This window comes from Carassius gibelio, chromosome A4 (assembly GCF_023724105.1).
Source record: "Carassius gibelio isolate Cgi1373 ecotype wild population from Czech Republic chromosome A4, carGib1.2-hapl.c, whole genome shotgun sequence".
Taxonomy (NCBI): domain Eukaryota; kingdom Metazoa; phylum Chordata; class Actinopteri; order Cypriniformes; family Cyprinidae; genus Carassius; species Carassius gibelio.
In genome coordinates, this window is record NC_068374.1 from 25666510 (window position 1) to 25684718 (window position 18209).

The 18209-nt window shown below is 36.2% G+C and overlaps 2 protein-coding genes across 11 annotated transcripts in view; both read left to right on the forward strand.

Moving 5' to 3' along the window:
• Positions 1–9289, forward strand: part of LOC127974724 (myosin-binding protein C, slow-type-like) — a 34345-nt gene extending 25056 nt beyond the window's left edge. For 9 of the 10 annotated variants that reach the window (XM_052578208.1, XM_052578218.1, XM_052578226.1 and 6 more), the window contains 9 exons: positions 175–309; positions 413–580; positions 717–805; positions 903–1095; positions 1410–1549; positions 1753–1912; positions 4024–4280; positions 5345–5531; positions 8608–9289. In XM_052578208.1, the coding sequence (XP_052434168.1) occupies positions 175–309; positions 413–580; positions 717–805; positions 903–1095; positions 1410–1549; positions 1753–1912; positions 4024–4280; positions 5345–5531; positions 8608–8717 (1439 nt within the window). In that variant the 3' untranslated portion in view covers positions 8718–9289. The remainder of the gene's footprint in view (positions 1–174; positions 310–412; positions 581–716; positions 806–902; positions 1096–1409; positions 1550–1752; positions 1913–4023; positions 4281–5344; positions 5532–8607) is intronic. The other variant, XM_052578269.1, reaches the window with a different exon arrangement.
• A 973-nt stretch (positions 9290–10262) lies between these two features.
• LOC127974779 (cholinephosphotransferase 1-like) lies at positions 10263–18173 on the forward strand. Its single transcript, XM_052578297.1, has 8 exons — positions 10263–10669; positions 13477–13624; positions 14272–14413; positions 14510–14594; positions 15967–16098; positions 16256–16414; positions 16513–16638; positions 16731–18173. The coding sequence occupies exons 1-8, from the start codon at positions 10367–10369 to the stop codon at positions 16842–16844; spliced, it is 1209 nt and encodes a 402-aa protein (XP_052434257.1). The 5' UTR covers positions 10263–10366; the 3' UTR covers positions 16845–18173.
• The last annotated feature ends 36 nt before the right edge of the window (positions 18174–18209 follow it).

Below are 18209 nucleotides of genomic sequence, written 5' to 3' on the forward strand. Positions count from 1 at the left end.
TCCAAAGTAATCAGAGAAAAATAAAAACAGGAAATAATAAGGATGCATTAATAAAATATTTTTACACTAGTTATTTTACAACAAATTATGTTTTATACTTCGTAAATGAACTTATAATATAACTAAACATATTCAGCAACATAACTTACTACTTTCAATAAATACATTCAATAGCTGTGACCAGTGAACCAACAGTGCTGGTGGTGGATGACGTCACAGATACCACAGTGACCATGAAGTGGAGACCCCCAGACACCATCGGTGCTGCTGGACTTGATGGCTACCAAATTGAATACTGCATTGAAGGAAGTAAGACTAAAAGCATATACTGCTTGCTTTGCATAAGTGGTTCTCCACTGGTGGGTGTTCAAACCTATTTTGCTATTTTGTGCTTTTGCGTTTTTTTTTACAGCTGACGAATGGATACTTGCTAATAAAGAGCTGGTGGAAAAAACGAGGTACACTATAACCGGTCTGCCAGTGGAGGCCAAGATCTTAGTGCGTGTCAAGGCCATAAATGCTGCTGGGGCCAGTCCACCACGCACAACCCAACACTCCATACTGGTCAAAGAGGTTATTGGTGAGAGCCTACTGCCATATTTTACTAGTTAATTAAAACTTACAGCATATAGAAATCAGATTCATTATAATTTAGGGACATAAAGACATTTTAAGCCAGTTCTGGGTATAGTAATGCTCTATTGCTTCTTTGGCAGAGCCTCCTAAGATTCGCATACCTCGACACTTGAAGCAGACATACATTCGAAAGGTTGGCGAAGTCGTCAACCTCGTCGTGCCATTCGTGGTGAGCCAAGAGATCATGATAACAAACCCCAAGCTTAACGAAGTCCTCTCCTTTTGGTCCCAAAAGAGAACTTCTAAAATGTCTTTTGTCTTTTTAGGGTAAACCGAGGCCAAAAGTCAACTGGTTGAAAGAGGGTCAGCCGATTGACAAAACGGTCAGCATTCGCAACTCAGATTGTGACAGCATCATGTTCATCCGCAAGGCTGAGCGCAAGCACTCTGGGAAATATGAACTGAGCGTACAAGTGGAGAATCATATCGACACGGCCACGCTGGACATCCAGATAGTTGGTTAGTTAAGAAAAATGCTATTAATACATATAAGTCTATATCTATATATATCTATCTATATCTATCTATCTATATATATATATATATATATATATATATATATATATATATATAGAGAGAGAGAGAGATATAGATATATAGATATATATATATGCTGAATGTATTGTGCTTTATTGATAATAATGCTAAAATACAGATTATTAATAAAAAAACATATTTAAAATATAGTTCAGAGAAATATATGATGCGGAGCTAAGCCCTCCATGTTCTCCATCGAAGCACCGTTGAACATTTTCTTTTGCTGTCTTTCCCAGATCTTCCAGGCCCACCACAGGCAGTAAAGATCGAAGAAGTCTGGGGGAATAATGTAGCACTGGACTGGAACCCACCCAAAGACAACGGCAATGCACCCATAATAGGCTACACCATCCAGAAAGCAGATAAAAAGACAATGGTCTAAAGAAAACTTTTGTCTCTTCACTGTACTTCTATGATGCTCATATTTAAAACTGATTTCAAACATATATCATTTTTATTTTATTAGTGATTTGTTTCTTTCCTATATGGTTTATACAGTATAGACATTTTTTGTAAAAATAATAATAATATTTTAAGTTTTAAAAGGATAAAAAACGTGTGTGTGTGTGTGTTACACAGGAGTGGTACACATGTATAGAGCACTACCATCGTACCTGCATCACAGTCTCAGATCTGGTGGTGGGTAACGAGTATTACTTCAGGATTTACTCTGAGAACATGGTGGGCTTAAGTGAAAGTGCCACCGTCACTAAAAACAGTGCTCTGATCATGAAAGAAGGTAAGGCTCTGCTCCACTCTACTCCTCAGTAAATTAACAGCTTGTCTAAATCATTTTCAATGGTGCAGTAAGGTTTTTTTGTTTGTTTGTTTTGTTTAATGGAATACCACTTAAAAAAATGTCCGGATGTCTTGAGAATTGAGCTATGACAGTGAGATAAACAGCAAAATAGAGTCTGTGCATTTAAGCCAATCAGAAACCTTGCCGTCTTCCAACCTCGACCAATGGTGTAATTTAAGGGGCGGGACTACTGAAGGGAGTGTTTCTGCATTTCTATAGCTGGTATGGTGTTCACAATGTCAAAACAAAACAAACCACAGTAAAATAAATTAACCACCCAAAAATGAAAATTCTGTCATTAATTACTCACCCTCATGTCGTTCCAAATCTGTAAGACCTTTGATCATCTTTGGAACACAAAGATATTTTGATGAAATCCAAGAGCTTTCTGACCATGCATAGACAGCAACGTAAACTGACACATTCAAGGCTCAGAAAGATAGCAAGGACATTGTTAAAATAGTCAATGTGACATCACTGGTTCAATCAATCGTAATGTTAAGAAGCTACGAGGTTATTTTTTGTGCGCGAAGAAAACAAAAAGAACATTTATTAAACAATTTGTTCTCTTCTGTGTCAGTCATCGACATGTGTTCATGAGAGTACTACGACGCATGTTTGTGGGGCTGCTCACACAGGAGCCGGCGTTCTGACCTTGAACATTTATCTCTCGGTTCATGGCCATCTTACATTTCTGGCTTTGGCTTTGAACATTTCAGTTGCGTTGCTCTCTATGCAGTGTCAGAAAGCTCTCAGATTTCATCACAAATACCTTAATTTGTGTTCCGAAGATGAACAAAGGTCTTATTGGTTTGGAATGACATGAGGGTGAGTAATTAACGACAGAACTTCCATTTTTGGGTGAACAATCCCTTTAAGTTAATTTGGAAAAAACTGTCTGCCAAATGAAATAATGGAAATTAAAACAATCCTTCTAGTGGTGCTTTGAGCAGTTTTAATTAACATTCTTAATCCTAAATTATTAATCTTATTTAAGCCTGGCTGATGTGGAACTGCATTTTTATTAATATTATTATTATCTAAGAAATTGCAGGGGTTTTTATATCATTTTTACCTGAGGGCTGATGTATTAATTAATACTAATTTACTAATCAACATCCTGCTTTGTGTGTCTTTATATATTAAGTCAGGATTTTAATTGAAATGCTTGTCCTTGGACTGGTTTAAAGAAGGGTTGTTCAGTCCTGCTGCTCGAGATGGAGGCTTTGTCCCAGTCTGAAAACGTATAATCCACACTAAATGTATGTATGTTGCTTGATATCACAGGCCCTCTTGCTGCATACCACTTGTATGAAAGCAGCTAAATTCACAGCCTTAAATCCTCACTTAACATAAAAATTCCTCACATTGTTCTGTACAACTTGTGCAAAGTGTGGTGGAGAATATTGGCTATTTTAGCACAAATGCACAGTTCAGAATCCAACAGACATGTTGGAACAGTTTAACATACTATGATTTGGTACCAGTTTTGTTATTAAATAAAACTAAAACTACATAATAAGAATTTGATTGAAACGAAGCAGAATTAAAATCAAATTTAATAAAGGAATTATAAAAACTAAACTAAAATAAAAAATAATTCAAAACATTAATAAAAACTTTAATAGTTTATAAATAATGCTAAAGTAACACTGGTTGGGAAACATGAACTCTACTCTTATGTACTTGATTGAAAGTGGGACATGTTCCTTCAGAGTTTAGCATATGAAGTAATCAAGGCTAATCAAGGTTTGGGGTTTGGGCAGGATCGCGCACCCCTGGTGTAAAGTCTGAGTTTCGGCTTTACTGGAATGTTAAAGGTATGATCTGCCATTTGTAGTAGCTTCATAATAGCATAGTAGCTTGATAATTCTCCCTGATATGTCTACATATACTCTCCCTATGCTGTATGCTACAAACACAAAGATTTGTTTATTAGCCAAAATTACAGGAGTGACAATAACCAAGTGCAGATTATATCTTTAACAGACTGTGTGTGTCATGCTTTGCCAGTGCTGATGATAAATATTGTCTCTTCCTCATCACATAAGGGAAATTCCCCCATGATACAGCTCTCGGCTCGTATCATGCAAAGTCCCTCTCTCCCTTCCCCTCTCACTCTTCCTCCTCCTCCTCCTCTTCCTCTCGCTCTTCCTCTCACTCTCAATCAGGCATGCACCTGAAAATCCCAGAGTATAATGACCGTGACTTCACCGAGCCGCCCGCTTTCACCCAGCCGCTTATCAACACCTTTGCCATCGCTGGGTACAACGCCACCCTGAACTGCAGCGTGCGTGCCAATCCTCGGGTAAGTGCTGTACAGGACACTCAAAAGTCTTCTTTTGCCTAATGTTTTTTTCTGGCTCCTGCTCTGACAGGTAAGTCCATGTTGCATGTTTTACATATTTCAACCATTATTAAAGCACAGTTCAATTTGGATCACAAGACATGGCCCTGTTTACACCTCATCTCCTGTTAAGCACAACAAAATTCAGCTTGAATTACAATTCTGCCAAAAATGCCAGTTGTGGACCAATATTAAACACAATATATGGATGCTTCACATGATCTACACTACCTATTTAGAAATATTATAATTTAAGTTTTTAGTTTTCTGTTTGAATATTGTAAGATGTAGATATTCCTGTTAAAAAAACTCAGTACTTAGTTATTCTTATTATTAATGTTTTTGTGTTAATGTATTTATTGATTGACATTTGACGAAGCAGTCTTTCACACACACATTAGGATGTATGAACCAGCGTTAAAATGCAACATGCTCACATACGTTTCTGACGACCTCTGAAAAGAATTTGAGTAATCAGATCACAAAAAAATTTGGACCTTGTTTAAATCTATATTTAGTGAGGTTAATTTAAACAGATGATAATACCAGATATAAACAGGGTCAAAGAAACTCAATTCTAAAAGATCTGATAAACGAGAATTAAAAAGACGTATATTAAAAAAAACACATGCATGAATATCAGTGAACCCATGAAAACCTATCGGCCTACATAAGGTTCTAATGCATACCGCTCTCTTTCTTTCAAGCTCTGAGAAAGTCTTTGATTCTGCTAGGCTCCAACCATGTGCTCATGGCTTTACACCTGTATTTAGCTCTTTGTGGCCTGACCTGCGAGTGTCTCAGTGGGCTTAACAGCACCTGCTGGTTATAATCTTTGAGCATAGACACACTGGATCATATTGTCTTTCTGTCATTCAATTCTCTACTGTCACCAGCACATGTGAGAAGAGTAGCAGTTCTCACTCCACGTGTTTGATGGATTGACGTTACTTTGGTTCCTCTTCACCAGTAATGTTGTCTGTAGTTTCCCGTTTTCTCATACTATATTCCATTACTGCTCACAGCCTAAGGTACTCTGGATGAAAAACAAGATGACCATCATAGACGACCCACGTTACCGCATGTTCAGCAACCAGGGTGTGTGTACGCTTGAGATCCGCAAGCCCAGCCCGTTTGACGGAGGTGTTTACACCTGCAAGGCTATCAATGACCTCGGAGAGGCTCAGGTGGACTGCAAACTAGAAGTCAAAGGTTAGTCTGTGCATTAAAATGATCATCTAGCACAACCAATCCTGTTCCAGGAGGAGTTCAGATCCAACCCTTATCAAGTGCTTCTGAGGATCATAATTAGCTGTCTCAGTTGTGTTTGATCTGGGTTGGAGCGGAACTTTTTAGGAAGGTAGATGTCCATGCACCCCTGATCTAGCACCTCAGATGTGGATACGGCATCTTGAGATCACTCCTTTAAGAGTATACATGGCTAATACAGTTATTAGCTGCATCAATGCAGCACATTACACCTGATTAAAGCCTGTCAAGAACCTGGCAAGAGGTCATTACCAACCTATGGACTGTATTTACTGTTAACCAACCAATTAAAATGCACAAGATTACAGCACTTTCCATCATTGTTACAATGTTCTTTTTTGTATTGTCTTTTAAACTGGTAATATGAGCATTCCCATTGTCTTCTGTGGAATTTCCTGGGTAAGTATAGTGTGGAAGCCATAAGGTAAAAGATTCAATGCTCTTGAACTATTCCTTTCACTTAAGATTTATTCTTTGTATTATATTTTCATTCACATTCTGCACTTTTTATAATAGCACTGTGCGGCTTTTTGACATATTGTGTTTCCACAACAAACAAAGCCTTTATTATGCCCAGACTCTTTTCTTTTCTGCGATAGACAACTAGCAGTGCATCTAAACAGCATAAATACTCAAATTGTTCAAGAAGTGAATTTATAATATTACAAATATTATTACTAGGGCTCTTGATTAAAGTATTTAATCACTTTTACCACGCTAAGGATGACTTAACATCGTAAAATGCTACATCGGGGTTTGGTTTAATACAGTTATTTATAAAAATATCTCTTAATCATTTCCAATCATCTCGATCATGTCCAATAAAGTACATGACATTAATAATAAGATAAATATACATTTCAGTATCATTTCAGTATGTTGTAACTCCATCATAACTAGCACAAACTGAAAATTTGCAGCAGCATGCAGCAAATCCGAAGCAATATCTTTTCACACTGCCACCGAACCACACATGCCATAGTGTAACAGATTGCAAAAACACAGTCACACTGCACATTTTGAAACATCCTGGACCTGATCAAATCTGATTACACGCCAATGTTTGCATATTGTATCACTTGCTGACATGTTTTCATACTCTGTCACACATTTCCATATTGCTGTGTTTCCCTCTTGGTAGACTGTGGTATGTCCTTTAACTCCTTCATGTTAAATCTGTAATGACTAAGTCAGTGATGTACCCTGAGGCACATATAACTCCTCATGTAAACTTTGGGTTTAATCCGTATTTTCTTTTCTCCCCCAGTCATCACTCAGGAATAGTTACTGTGTTGTTCTCATTCAAGGTAAGCTTTCATATGGTTTCGGGCATATGAAGCTTATTTTTCATTCATTCTGCATCCCTTGGTTGCCAATATCCTGCTCTTTGCTTGTGTGTAATGTTCTAAAATTCAAGAATTATCAATGAATGAAGAATGTTTTACAGGATTCTACAAGAACTCCAAGAACCAGTTTAACTGCTTTATCCATATAGAATTTATACTATGCATGCTTTTCACATAAAATCAACCACTGGGGAATGTTACAGCATTGCGCTATTCATCATAAAACTAATTATGAATACATGCAAAAATTACGTTTGTGTTACTTTTTCTCAACAGCATCTAACTGAGACTCTTTCTTCTCCAAACTGGAAGCGCTATGCTCGGCTTGCAGCCATTTTTACAATGGAAATATTACTGTATGATGTTAAGCTTTAACTGCTTGTGTTTAAAACCTAGCCATTTTAGACAGACAAATTACAAAATTGGATGAGGTACCTCTTTCTCTTGAGACCAAACAAACAGTCAGATTCAACACAGTCAAGACTTGCATCCCTGCTCATGCAACACACAATTCTGATATTCTATTTCTGCAAATGCTTGCGAATATGTGCTTTGTATATGTACAACGGTGGTCATATGGCATAATGCAGCCTAATTTAGAGCACATTCAACAAACTGTCCATGCAGCTGTCCAAGCAATGACAAGACATGAGCTTCTGTAAGAACTTGCAGAGATGATTGCACTCACTGCCTCAACATTTTTGCTGCACCTGCCGAACTCTGACAAATTCCTGTCCTGATTTCAATATTGTCCTTCTCTTCTTTTACACACTTTTTGTCTGTCACTACCTCTTCTCTCTGTGTATAGTGGCCTAAAAGGTTTTTGGACACTTAAGTCACACTTACAAGCTTGAATGTCTGTATTAGAAAATAACAAACCAACGCTTGTAAATAAATGAATAACTAAAAGTAGTTCACTTATTAATATTGACTGCATTTCAACTGTACTTCAAATCTTAAAAGTATATATGTAGACTTGTATATACTACTTGAAGATAATATAATAATGAAATAAAAGGCCACTTAAGTGTAGTTTAAGAGAGTACAATCTCATAACTATGTTTCAAGTACATTTTTAAACCGTGCACTTTGTAATTAAAAGTTTAACTTTAAAGTAAGCTTTTGTTTTTAGCATTACGTTTTAATAATAGTATGTTGCGCTTTAAAGAAGTACATTTATTTTTACGTCGATAAAATGCTATAACTCATGTAAAGGATTTTTACTGTAGTGTGTTATTCAATATTACTGTACATTTACTAAATTAAAGCGTCATTATTACAAAGGTTTAAGATTTTACTATTTTACTATTTCAAAGACAATGCAATTAAGAAATTACATATAAAGAGTAAAGTTCTTCTATCAAAGTGAATAAAAAAAACTAAGTTCAACTATTTGCATTTAATATACATTTTTATAATGCATTTTAAATTTAATTGCAACTAACGTTTGACCTTCAAACACATGATATTTGGGGTTTTAACTTTAATGTTCTGCTTGAAAAATGAGTGTTGTCTTTTTTAATGCATGCTATTTTGTTATATAATGCAAAGACATTCAGATATTTTTTAAATGTGGCTTACATGTCCAACAACTTTTGCCTGCCATGTTATGTTTGATACTTTAATTTTTTACACTGTCACCTCTCTGAATGTCTATCTTTGCCCTCTTTCAGGAGGTTTTACATTCTTTGAGCTGATGAAGCGAGGCGTTCCCTTACACCTCATTGATAAGTACATGAACGAGTCTGAGAAGTCAGAGTCTGAGAAGAAGGGATCCAACTGAGGGCTGACTCACCCAATGATTACCCAGAAATCCCTGTCACTACCACAAATACAATCTAAACTTTGTCATGGTATGCTGTGTTCAGACATGGATCTATAGTTATAGCAACCTCTGCGTCTGTCACTGTGCGATCATGTAAAACTGTGTTTTAAGAAATGCCACTGAAACTCAAATGCACGACTTTCAGTGAACTGGATTGTAGCTTCAAAATATATCACAAATAGATGTTTTATTGTGGAAAATCTAGAGCAGTCAGTTACAGATATTGTAATGCGGTTCATTTGCCTTTTTCTGGGTTTGGGAGACGAGGGTGGTCCTAAATGAGCTCAAGTCTGGTTTTTGCGGTTTCTGTCTTTAATTTACTTTTTTGATTTTCCTTCTTAGTTTTCCAACCCCTTTCCTTTATTCTCCAATGAATGTACTGAAATCCACTTAGATGTGCAATATCAATATTGTGCAACTATAAGAAGAGATCTGAATGTTACAGAAAACATTGTTTGTCTAAGGATACTTGTAGTAAATGCCAATGTTAATTTTAGCATGACATTTAAATAAATGTCTCTGTATGAAAATCAATGGTTTCTTTTTTGTTTAAAAGAAAAAGTTTATTTGTTTTGATGCAGATTGTGAGATTTGGTAACACTGTTCTTTGGGCACAAAATATGTTAAATCAATCTATATTTATGTTCAAATAATTTCTAAATATATTTTAATAAAAATTAAATATTGTTTTGCAGCCTTAAAAGCACTGATATCTCCATTAGAAAATGCAAGTCTATTATGAATATTTGAAGTCCACTTTTTGTTTGGAATGTAGTGTGAACACTCTAATTACACTATTTATACTATAAAATGGCATAGAATAGTAAAGGAATTGAGACACACCCAAGACTTGTATAACAGATATGATATTTAACATAATAAACATCTATAATATAATAAATAAGGATAGTATGGTTTACCAATGCTCTGTTCGAAAATGATCTGAAATGAATGAAATTACTCAAGCAGCGTACTGTTGCCATAACTGTTGTTATGTTCTATTTAGTATTAATATTTTCAATTTACTTTCAGTTGCATATATTAAAGTTTAGTTAAGTTGTAGCACATTTGTTCTGTGCTTTTGTCATTTGTATTAGGTTTTTAATAAAAAAAAATAATTTCGTTTTAGTCATTTTAGTACTTCAACAAAGCAACATTTAAAATTTTCGCTTAAGTCTTTAATTTTTCCATTTAATATTTGTTTAATGAATTATTTTTGTTTAAATTTAATTACTGAAAACGTTTTGTAATGTATTTAAGACTTCAGGCTAATGTTATCAGAAAATCAGAACGTCAACATAAGGGGCCGTTCTGCATAAAATGCTTGGACTAGGGTTAAAAAGTTTTCTTCTAGACTGGTCAGAACTGTTTAATGTCAGTTACAAATAATGTAGATTGGGCCTATTTTAGTTTATGCAACGGGCCCCAGGTCTTCCTGATGCCCCTGGTGGTCGGAGGCGGTACCGCAGTTGTTCAAATTTCCCGGCTTGCTCCTCTTCCGGATCGCAGTTTCCTGCGTCTCTCCGTTTATCTGCTCTCAACTACTAGGAGCGGAGGACACCGTCGGTTCCGCTCATCAAAAATGCCTCACCACACGTTATCGCCGCATGCTAATGCCATCTTCTAAGTGGCCACCTGGGGATTCTGACCCTGCCAAAAGAGCGATCATAATGCGTCAGTGCGCGTGCCCGGAGCCGCTGTCAGCTGTCCAGCTCAAGCGCCTGGAGGAACACAAATACAGCGCGGCCGGTCGCTCCCTCTTCGAGCCGCCCTGCCAGATATACTGGAACTGGCTGGTCCAGCAGATCCCGACGTGGGTCGCGCCGAACACGCTGACCATCACTGGACTCCTTATAAACATATTAACGACGATCATTCTCGTCTATTACAGTCCCACGGCCACGGAGGAGGTGAGTTCAGCTGTCACTCAAAGTCACAGCGTGACGCGTTTCGTTCTATTTACATGCCCTGCTACGTCAGTTTTAAAAATAAACAATCATATTTCGAACCTCAATGCTTTCGGGGGTTCTACCTCACGTAACGTTTCGAGCCTACACGTTTGAACATTTCTGGTATTGGTTTACCGATTCACTTAGACATTAATGCATTATGACGTTTTGAAAGCATTCTAAGTCCGAGTTATTGACCGCAGACCCATGCAGATCACTGTTTGTTATTTTAGCTGTTCTAGCCCCTCTATTTGATTCTGGGCTACACTGTGACCCCACACGTTGTGTGTGGACATACACTGTGTCATATTTCCAGAATCACAGACAATAGTCCATTGACAAAGTCCAGATTCCTGTGTTTATTGCTATGCAGATCTGGAGATTGCTGCTGAATGCACAACTTTAACCCACCTGTTGCCAGGCTGGGAATAAAGATAAAGGGGGCTTAAAGTAAACTTTGAGCCAGAGACAATCGAGTTGGTCAAGCAGCCAGTATTACAATACAGAATGATATTATAAAAGCATTATATATAATTAAGCAACATTTGCATGAAGAGTGCTGCTGTATTGAAGAATGGCATAAGGCCATAGGTGATCACAACTGTGATGATATTCACTACTACAGCACGGTTACAAGTGCTTTTATCACATCGACTTAAAGTCTGAAGGTCTGAAACTTTTTTGTTGTTGTCATAAGCCTAAAGTAGTGTTATAATTTTGTTGTAGACATTAAACTTTGCCATCAGTGGAATAAATTATGTTAAAACATATTCAAGGAGAAAACTTATTTTAAATAGATAATATTTCTCAAAATTGCAGGTTTTTTTTTTATATCAAGCAGCATATATATATATATATATATATATATATATATATATATATATACACACACACACTATTTTTTATGTTTTTTTACATGGGGTTCTTATGCTCATAGGCTGAATTTATTTGTTCAAAAATACAGGAAAATATTTAATGTTGTGTAATATAATTATGTACAATAAAATTTTTATTTTTAATATAAATTAAAATCTAATGTATTCCTGTGATGCAAAGCTGAACTTTCAGGATAATTACTCCAGTCTTCAGTGCAACACAGTCCTTCAGAAATCATTTTAATAATATGCTGATTGATTATCCTGCTGGAAATTTTTGTGAATCTGTGATTCTTTTTTCAGGATTATTTGATGAATAAAAAGTAAAAAATAATTGCATTTATTTGAAATGGAAATCTTTTCCAACAATTTACACTACAGTTCAAAAGTTTGGGGTCAGTAAATTTTTATTCTTAAATTTTTTGAAAGAAACAAACATATTCAGCAAGTTTTTTCTTAAATATATTTTTAAGAAGTGATAGCAAAGATTTCTATTGTTAAAAAATATTTATATTTTTAATAAATGCTGCTCTTTAAATGCACAAATGTTGCCAATATTGATAATTCTAATAATAAGTCAGCATATTAGAATGATTTCTGAAAGGAAAATACTGGAGTAATGGCTGATTTAAGTTTTGCACCGGAGAAATAAATTATATTTTAAAGGATATTAAAATAGAAACCATTTTTGAATGTATATATATAAATCCAAACTTAGAAACAGTTCCTGAATTGATTTGCAGCAAAAGGTTACATTAGCATATCAGAGACACACACAGTATCTGTATTGTTTCATGCCTAATCTATAATTGACATGTTTATTCCCACATTTTATCTGACAAATATTCTAATGTATCTTCTTCTATTACTAACAGTATAATGTAGTATTAACATCTAAATAATTGATAATGTACATTAATTATACTGTCATTAATCTTGGAATGTAACTGCATAGGTCTTCCTGACAGATGTAGGAATCACACCCACAGTAACAGACTTACGGGGAAAATTATTACATACATTAAAGGGCTTCTGTAGTTTTTTTTTAATGAAAAACACTGAAGCGATAATTCAAGCACACAGGGGATAGATTCAGTTTTGTGAATCTGCAGTGAAACCAGATGGCCAGCTTGTAGTCTCTCTGGGAAATCGACCCAGCAGGCCACATGAACCTATGCCCATTATCAGACTATTACACACACACACACACACACACACACTCAAGCTGCCCTTGATGTAACAATTTGTAGCCTACAGGACATTGTCTTCACATTTTACTGTATCCACAATTACGAGTCATTTTAAAACACTTCACAATGTCTTATTGGTTATTCAGGGTCAAAACCAAGAAGGCAAAAATATAGGTCAGGAAATTCCGCCAAACTCCTCTAAGGAATGAAATCATCATTTTAAATCATTTGTAGAGCCTATTTTATTATTTTGAATAAAACATATGGCTGACATGCTTCTTTCCAAACTCTTTTCCTCTCTAAAGCCAATGAAATTATGGCAAAATAGCAGTGATAACGATCTATAAAAGGAAAGGAGATAAAACGGCTCTTTTGTGTCCATATTTGTGAACCTTGACAAGTTTTCCTTTCAGTCTCACACAGAATGATAATAGCCATTCGTATCTACAGTTAGAGGTCAAGGTTTAGTCTAAAGTTTTGTTTTCTCTCTTGGCATGAAAGACCTGAAAGCTTGAGTAGTTGAATGTAAGAAACTGCATTTAAAGCATTTAAAATGGTTATGATTAACAATGATTACGCCTCATTTACTTTAACCCAGTCAAACAAGAAGAACTAGTCATTCAAAGTGCTTTCTCATTGAGTTAGTCTGGATCAATGTCAGTGTTCTAGCCTTTATGTTTTCTTTCATATCAACCCTTTTCAGGCTCCAGGTTGGGCCTTCTTTCTCAGCGCCTTAGGTCTCTTCATCTACCAATCACTGGATGCCATTGATGGGAAACAGGCCAGACGGACCAATAGCAGCTCGGCTCTTGGGGAGCTCTTTGACCATGGCTGCGATGCTGTTTCTACAGGTATAATAAGCGAAGCCAGACAACATTTCGTCATTTAGTTATGGGTAATATTTAGTACCGTATTTTTCGGACTATAAGTCGCACCTGAGTATAATTTGCATCAGTCCAAAAATACGTCATGATGAGGAAAAAAACATATATAAGTCGCACTGGACTACAAGTCGCATTCATTTAGAACCAAGCACCAAGAGAAAACATTACCATCTACAGCCGCGAGAGGGCGCTCTATGTCTTCAGTGTAGACTACAGGAGCACTGAGGAGCATAGAGCGCCCTCTCGCTGCTGGAGACGGTAATGTTTTCTCTTGGTTCATCTCTCTCGGTTCATGTCAAATAAATTTTGATAAATAAGTCGCACCTGACTATAAGTCGTAGGACCAGCCAAACTATGAAAAAAAGTGCGACTTATAGTCCGGAAAATACGGTAGTATTTTTTGTCAACCATCAATATTACTGCTTAACATCTATGGTTAGAGATCGGAACAAATGTCTCTGGTCTTGGCCCAGTAAAAAACAACTAGTTTTTAAATATTGTTATATTTCATATTTAATTGGACATTGGCTAATACTTTCATTGATTTGGAGTTATGCCATTTGTTGTTTATTATTATTACATACAGTATCACTCTAATTGGATTGCTCTCTTAGTGTTTGTTGCTGTGGGAACGTGTATATCCTGTGGGATCGGCGTTTACCCTGACTGGATGTTTTTTTGCGGCTTTGTGGGCATGTTCATGTTTTTCTGTGCACACTGGCAGACATACGTATCCGGGACACTCCGCTTCGGATTGTGAGTGCATTCATGGTTTATTCGCCTCAGTTTCCTTGAACCCGTCTGTGTGGTGTTATTTTTGAACTGTACTGTATTTTTGAATGTTTTCTGCAGGGTTGACGTGACAGAAGTCCAGATTGCTATTATAATCATGTATCTGATGACAGCATTTGGAGGAGTGAGTCTTTGGGAGACTATGGTACGACATTCACCACCTTTAGCATCACACTGAGCCTCTGAAGTTTCTTTCTCGTTTATGAATTCACTCCAATTGTAATCACTGAAGTTGTCTACACTGGAAGAGTTCATTGTGGCCAATCACAAAGTGCTTTCAAATGATGGAAACTGTGTCTGTTTTTGACTTGCTGCGGCGCTATTTATTTTCCCTAATTGGTCTTACATCATATTATTTTACTTACAAGTGTCATATTGTGTGAACTGACTGCCATTTTACTTCATATATATTTAAATAGCTTATGACAGTTAAATCATAGTCAGCTTGTGATGTTGCTGGCCTGCTAATTCAAAATCTCAATTCAATTGCAAATTTTGCTTTAAACCATGTGCATATTAGGACTATGTCAAAACAATTATCAACACATATTGCAATTAATTTTCCTCACAATTTCACATCTATTTATTAATAGTTTTTCATTCATTCACAGGTTTATTTACATAATACCAACAACAAATATTGATAGTGTGCGCATAATAACCTGCTTAATAATTATGCGCATCTGAATATAAGGCATTTTTCACTTCCAGCCCCCATTAACAATTATCATTTAGTAAAATGTACTTGAAAAACAAATATAATCAGACTATTATTGACTTACATAATAATTATGCATCCGCTATATATATATTTTAATAGAATAATGATAATAAAAACTATGAATATAAGTCAATATAAATATATAATCACATCTTTTATTCGTTTTTTATTTACATGTTTACTACTAATAATAAAAATAAGAATGATGATAATACATTTGTGACAATATCTATATTTTTATTAATATTATTGTTTATTTACATGTTTTTTCACAATACTAACATAATAATAATACACTTGGGTAAATATAATATAAAGATAATATTATATAATCACATCTTTTCATTAATAGTTTTGTTTTAATTGCATGTTATTCTAATATTAAATATAATAACCTCAGATGCCGTGTGACACTTCCAGTGTATTCACCGTGTCAGAAATGTATTTTAAAAGGGTTCAACAGACTTCCTACATTTTATTAAAAAAAGAAGAAAAAAAAATCCTCCAAAACTGTGAATCATGACAGAGCACCTTTCTGAGTGTTTTCTTGAAGTACACCTGTCTTTTGCTCTCTGCCTCATCTTTGAGGACAAACAGACTGTGGAAAGGTAAAAACAGCTACTATGGCTACCAGTCACCCATAGACATTGGCAAAATAAACAAAAAAAAACATCAGTCGTTTCAAACCTCTCCCCATTTTATAAAGCTTGCTCAGAGCTGCACCCCTGCTCACATGAGACACATAATAACAGCTGTTCTCATATTAAGGCATTGCTTTTCTCATTCTTTCACCCAGGTGCCTGTTCTCGGTGTGAATTTGCAAACCTTTCCAATTCTCGGTATAATCGGTGGGTTTCTGTATTCAACCTACAACTACTTCTATGTCATCCTGAACGGTGGCGTGGGCAAGAATGGCTCAACTGTTGCAGTAAGTGCTCTCTTAAAAGCATTGGTTCCTATTGGAGTCCAACTTTTTTGGCTTAGTTCTTATAATAGCTCAGTTGCCAGATTTAATGCAAGGCAAAGATAAAAAGAAAAAGAAAAAGTGATCTCTATAGGGTAAATCGAGCACCTGTCTTCCTCAGGACACCAGTGTATTGTCTCCTGGTCTACACATCGGCCTCATCCTCTCTCTGGCCTTCATCATCTTTAAAAAGTCCTCCAGTCAGCTTTTCGAGCACCATCCTTGCCTTTACATCCTTACATTTGGCATGGTGATCGCCAAGATCGCAAACAAGCTGGTGGTGAGTGCTGCTGACGCCTTTATGAGCGGTCAAAATTATTATTTGGCCCTTGTTATCCAAACTGCATCAGGTGTTTTCAGGTGTGCTTTCTTTTAAAGGTGGCCCACATGACCAAGAGTGAGCTTCATCTTCAAGACACAGCCTTCATTGGTCCTGGACTTCTTTTTCTAAATCAGTATTTCAACAGCTACATTGATGAACACATCGTGCTTTGGATCGCCATGGTGAGCCACAAGCATTACTGGGTCAAACCACTGCACTTAGTGTTTTTAAATGCAGTCATCGGAGTCTGTCTCTTCTCCATTCTGATGTTTAGGTGCTGTCCCTGGTGGATCTGCTGCGTTACTGCACAGGCCTGTGTCTGCAAATCGCCTCCCACCTGCGAATCCGGGTTTTCAGCCTCACCCCACAGGGCTCGCAAAGAGACTGACAATTTGCCCGGCGGGAGGAGGAAGCAGGACTTAAGGATGAAGACATCGTCCCGCTTCTCAAGCTAGAGCAGGAGAGCCCCATCAACCAAAACCGCAATGGCCTTGACAGTGTGACCACCACAGATTAACAGAATTGAACGTTTTACCAGGTTTGACCATACCAGCTCGCATTGTTTTGTTTTTTAAACACACTACTGTACGCAAGAATATATCACTGGATGAAAAGAAAGAGTTTAGACAATGACAATGTCCAAAACATGGCCTTGTGGGGCCAGAGGGGAGCTTAGCCCTTAAGTTTTCAGTTGCCCTGAAATGGTTAATAATGTGCAGAATTAGAAATTATTATAAAAATTTTTTTTTTTTCAAAAGGATAAAAAAAAGAAAAAAAAAGGAAACATTGGTGGGAAAATCAAACATTAACGGAATTTGAATTGGTTAAAAACTCTTAGCTCTTAGCGTAGAAACACTTATGCAAATATTTTGCATCTTAACCATCTGGTCAAAGATAAAGATATGAAAAGAAAGAAATAAAAAAATAAATTGACGAAACTTTTTTTTCCACAAGAGATTTGTGAATGTTTTGGGTTTGAACAGGTTTGTCAATTTTTAACAGAAAAGGGAAGCTACAACTGCAATTTTGACATCGAAATATCCATCATTTAATTTAAGGCCCATTTGTATAGGTCTGATCTTGATAAATACAACAGAAGCATTACAAACATATTTCTTGGTTTCAAGACCTGATATAGTCGCCAAACTGCCAAAAAAAATAGTTTACACCACAGAACCTTTTTTTACCATGCATAATTTTTACTGTCATTAAAAAAGCAGCTATTTGTAGATCAAGTGACACTTTATAGAAGAACATAAGCTCCAGAAAAAAAAAAATCTGCCCGAACAGCCATTGTAGCTTAAAGAAAACATTTTGTGATTGTCCAGTGATTACAGTGTATGTATTTATTTTAATGATCTGACTGAATTTAGTGTGAGTCAAGCCTGTTTAAAACACAAATAATAATTGAAAGAACTTAATTGTCGAGGATTGTGGCTATGTGCTAACAACAGACTCATCTCTCCACCCCCCCTCTAGTCAACCAATTGCAGTCTGCTCAGATTTCCTAGCTGTGTGTTTCACTTCCTAGAGCTTGAACTGAGCACAAACAGAGTTTTTGAGCATTGTCTTTTGCTCTGTTTTGAGGGATTTTTTGGGGGGGGTGTTGATCTTTTGTGCCTGTTTTGTTTTATGATGCACTCTCTGCCTGCTTAGTTAGAATCATCTCCTTCCAAAGGGCTAATAAAAACAATACATTTTGTGTGATTTGAATATAGCACTGTGTAAATTCCAGTTTTTGTGTGTTTTGGGG